This window comes from Austrofundulus limnaeus, unplaced genomic scaffold, assembly GCF_001266775.1.
Source record: "Austrofundulus limnaeus strain Quisiro unplaced genomic scaffold, Austrofundulus_limnaeus-1.0 Scaffold106, whole genome shotgun sequence".
NCBI lineage: Eukaryota > Metazoa > Chordata > Actinopteri > Cyprinodontiformes > Rivulidae > Austrofundulus > Austrofundulus limnaeus.
This window is the reverse complement of record NW_013952508.1, coordinates 1,269,348-1,274,207: the sequence shown is the minus strand read 5'-3', so window position 1 is coordinate 1,274,207 and position 4,860 is coordinate 1,269,348. Positions and strand designations below refer to the sequence as shown.

General features: G+C 40.2%; 1 protein-coding gene across 1 annotated transcript in view; it reads left to right on the top strand.

Moving 5' to 3' along the window:
• Window positions 1–1,292: 1,292 nt before the first annotated feature.
• The window catches only part of rgs11 (regulator of G protein signaling 11), a gene marked incomplete at its 5' end in the record, with an annotated part of 18,477 nt that continues 14,909 nt past the window's right edge, over window positions 1,293–4,860 (top strand). The window contains 6 exon segments of the mRNA XM_014013828.1: window positions 1,293–1,399; window positions 1,571–1,622; window positions 1,766–1,824; window positions 2,582–2,658; window positions 2,730–2,811; window positions 4,208–4,276. Of these exon segments, the coding sequence (XP_013869282.1) occupies window positions 1,293–1,399; window positions 1,571–1,622; window positions 1,766–1,824; window positions 2,582–2,658; window positions 2,730–2,811; window positions 4,208–4,276 (446 nt within the window).

The following is a 4,860-nucleotide window of genomic DNA, read 5'->3' as shown; positions in this document are numbered from 1 at the left end:
GTGTGTGTGAGAGAGAGAGAGAGAGAGAGAGAGAGAGAGAGCTGATTGAGTAGTGAGAGCGAAAACACGGAAAGCAAATAAGAGGGTGACAGAACACAATGATATTATGACTTTCATAGTCTTATCTTTATATTTATGTGCTAATTTTGACATTTTTTGTAAATTTGTTTAATTCTGCAATGGTTTGTCTAAAACCCTCTTAGTGTTGCCCTCTATGGGTTGAACGGTAACTACTGCAGTTGAATTTGTTTATTGGTTAAAATGGTACAGCTTGGTACATGCTTATGTCACAGTTCTAAATTCGTATAAAATTTTTAAAAAAGTATAAAAGCCTCTCTCCCAGACACGCCCCTGCAGCGATTCAGGACTGCCATGAAAGTCACAACTTTGAACATTAGCCCATTTTAGCAATGATGCTAACATCATTTTAACGCTCAGAAACTGGACCCATTTTGTTCTCCATCGCCTCGGCAGCACCAGCTTCATGCGTCGCTGAGTCAGCGCCTTGAGCCAGCAGCTCGATCCAATAAGGCTCAAATCGCATCAAGTGGGGTGAAAATTTTTCCTCTGCTGTGAAACTATTTGAGTCGCTGTGGTTACTTCAAGGGAAAAGCCAGCCAGTTGTTATGTAATTATGTACATGACTAACTTAAAGTTAATTGTTACACATTACCAGTCTCAGTTGTGGAGGCACTGGTACAGTTGTCTTTTGTAGGGTGGATTGCTTTTTGTATTGTTGCCCTATATAGTATATTGATCATTTTTATTGTTTGTTTTTTGTTGTTCTGTGTTTTGTTCCATGTTGTTTTGTGGACCTTCAGTCTGTAATAAGCTTGATGATGATGACAAAAAAATAAAGAATAGGATGAACAAAATGACAAAACAAAAACTTTATGTCTTAGTAGTTTGAGACAGGGCAGAGTTTGTTATAAAACATTTTTATTTGCTTTTATTTAGACACCTAATGTCAATGAGACAGGTAGTCCCAGTTATAAATAAGACCTGCACACACAGAACATCTTAAAGGCTAGCCAAGTAGTTAGCTGTGGAAAAAGAGGATACTTTAGTAAAACAGACAACTCATTTATAAATCAGCACATATGTCACAACAACAAACAGGATTAGTTGAACTTTACCAGTTCCAATCCTTCTCAGAACTGTTTTGTTTACGAGCATTAGTCCTAATGGTCTTTCCTCCAGACATTCAATCAATTATAGACCACACTAACACAGGTAATGCTTATTTTCAGTGATCAGTTTTGTAGAATGAAGACACTTTGTCTTTTTATCAGAGGCTCTACATCTTGGTGGTATGCTGCTGAGGTACGGATATGTCTACCCCCTGAAAGAACCACGATGCCTCATCTTACAACCTGACGAGTCACCGTACCGCTTCCAGGTGACGTCATCAACACTTCATACCTCTACTTGTCTTCAACTAAATTTCTGTTTTTCTCTCTATCAGTGTCTTTAATTATTTTATCACCCAGAGTTCTTCAGTAATTCATCACCCATTTGCCACTCTGTCTAATCATTAATCACATTTTTATAAAAATAAAAACTGTTTCAGACTCCTTATTTCTGGACAAGTACAAGATGGCCTGCCTCAGAGCTGGATTATGGTAGGAATTAAACTCTAATATCATTATTTTTTATGCAAGATGTAATCAGTTATGAAAAAAATGATGCAGTTCTGGACACAAACATCATCTGTTTCATCTGTTTCATGTCTATGAATATAGATTTTTTTTCTTTCCATCCACAGCAATCTATTTGGCTAAAAAGAACATTAGAAAACAAGGAGAACTGATGGAATATGAAAGGGTAGGTTGAATGTGTGTATGTACGTTTTTGTTACCAGGTGGGGACATTTTTTGAACATTTTCCCAGTACACAGCCTGGTGAGGACCCACTGTTCCTTATGGGGACAAAAGCCTGGTCACCATTTGGGGAAATACTGTTGGTAGCTCAGGGTTGTGGTTAAGGTCTAAATTGAGTTTAGGTTAAGTTTTCGGTCAGGTATGTACCTGACTGTGGTGGGTAGGTTTAGGTATGTACTGGGGTGGTCAGGTTTGGGGTTAGGTATGTACTGGGGTGGTTGGGTTTAGGGTTAGGTATGTACTGGGTTGGTTGGGTTTAGGTTTAGGTATGTACTGGGGTGGTCAGGTTTGGGGTTAGGTATGTACTGGGGTGGTTGGGTTTAGGGTTAGGTATGTACTGGGGTGGTTGGGTTTAGGGTTAGGTATGTACTGGGGCGGTTGGGTTTAGGGTTAGGTATGTACTGGGGTGGTTGGGTTTAGGGTTAGGTATGTACTGGGGTGGTTGGGTTTAGGGTTAGGTATGTACTGGGGTGGTTGGGTTTAGGGTTAGGTATGTACTGGGGCGGTTGGGTTTAGGGTTAGGTATGTACTGGGGTGGTTGGGTTTAGGGTTAGGTGATTGAAATGATCGGTAAATGAATGGGAGTCAATGCAAAGTCCCCATGAGGATAGAAGAACAAATATGTGTGTCTGTATAATGATTTACGTTGAAAGATTTTACTGCCAAACTGTTTTTACCCCTACTTTTTAAACTTTTTTAAGGAAAGGTACAGTCTTTTGCACAAGAGGATCAACCACACCTGGGACTTTGTTGTGATGCAAGCAAGAGAGCAACTCAGGTGCGCACACACACATGCACACAGATACACACAATCTAACAACACACTGATGCTGGGATTTTGATGTACAGAGCATCCAAACAGAGGAGGAAAGCTGACCGGATTGTTCTTGCGTGTCAGGAGCAGGCTTACTGGCTCATCAACAGACCCCCGGTACGTCCAGTGCACCACTGTACTTTACCATCTATACCAGTAGACATACCACTTTTACCACTTTTACTGATTTATTCAAATCAGGTGTTGCTGAAGCAAAGAAACCGCTAAAATAGGGTTAGGGTACAGTAGCCCTCCAGGACAGGATTAGACTCCCCAGATTTAGACTCTTAAATATTTATAATTTATGTACAACCATATTACTCTAGCTAGTTCAGATTGGGTATGTGCTGCCTCCATTCACCAATCTTTAAATCAAACCAGAGATTCTCAGTTGGACCGAGGTCTGGTCTTCCACTGGACCATTTCAGGACCTTTAACTGGTTTTCCTTGAAGCAATGGTTCTGTCTAATAATCATTAGTAGTTAGACTCTTAAAAGAGTACAGAGAAATTGGAAAACTATCCAACCAGACTAAGCTAATGGCTAGCCAACAAGTATCAGTTTTTACATTTTTTGAATCAGTTTTCAGGCTTATAACACAACTGTTTCTTAAAAACATCATACTTTCGTGAACGCAACATTAGCTAATATTAAACCCATAAACTTTAGCATGACACATTTTGTGTAGTTTGTTGCAGCATAAATAAACTGTGGAAACTGTGATGCTGTTCCTACAGCATGAAGCTGCCACCACCATGCTTCACTGTGGAAGGTGTCAGCATCACGACAGGTTGCTGGTTTGTGCCAGACGTGGTGTTCTTCATACCAAAAAGTTTAAAACTTTGTTTTTTCTTTGCACATCCTGAATAGTTTGTATTATTTTTTTACTTAAAGCTACCCTGGCCACACTATGCTGTACATAGCGTAAAATAGTACTCACAGTGTACTGAACTGTTGTACCGTACAGCTGCTGAGACAGTCTTAAATTGTGAAGCAGACAGAGCTTCCACTAATGTTCACACACAGTTTCTTCTGCCGTCTGCATGAAATATTTAAACTGTCTGGTAAAAGCCTGAGCTGACAAAAGGAGAAATGTTGTGTGGGTGTGTCGTAACGAGGAGGAAGCACATCATCATCATCATCATCATCATTATCAGACCTTTGTTACTTAAAAACACTGTTTTCACAGACACATCTGAACAGAAAGAGGGTATCAGTAAAGAGTGAACGGAGGGCAGCAGGAAGAAAAGCAGAGTGCAGAAAGAGAGTTAAAATTTTCCAAAAACGCAGGAGGACTCCATCTTATCTGAACCTTATGAATTAGGGACGAGGAAGGAGGAAAAGAAACAAACCTGGGACTGAGAGTCAGAGCTAGTGATGTGGAAACTTCAAGGAAGGATAGTGCTGACTCCTATATTCACTCTGAACACGCACGCACGCACGCACGCACGCACGCACGCACACACACACACACACACACACAGCAGTCACATTATACTTGTTGTTTTTTTCAGCCAGGGGTGCAGAGTGTTCTGGACATGGGTCTAGAGCGACCAAGTAGCCACAGCGTACAAGCTGCTCTGGTCAGTGACTTTTCTCATCTCTTTTTTTTTTCATTCTGTGGAAAAGATTAATTTTATAAATGAATGATTTACCTAAACAACAAGTTGTGCAGTTACAAACAGTGGGTGCATCACAGCAGTTTAACCCTCTGTTGTCTCTGAGCTGCAGTACAACAGTCTCAGTTTGACCATCAGACAGAAAGTCTGCCATGTTTTTGTTGTTATTAAAGAGAAGATCACTGTGTCGTCACGATCACATGACCGCCCAAATCAAAACCTGGCTGGTAGACAGAAATGCATCATTAGTTCTACATATGATCACCCTCTTCTTAATATGGATTTAAAGGGAAATGGTTGGATGCATAAAAAAGTAGGAATAGGGGAGCAGAATTTCCTGGAGTTTAAAAACATTCCAGATAAACCCAATAAATGGCTCTCAGTGATCCACAGAAAGATCAGGGGCCTCATGTACAGCGGGTAAAATAAGTATTGAACACATCAACATTTTTCGCAGTAAATATATTACTAGAGGTGCTAATGACATGAAATTTTCACCAGATGTTGGTAACAACCCAAGTGATCCATACATACAAAGAAATCAAACC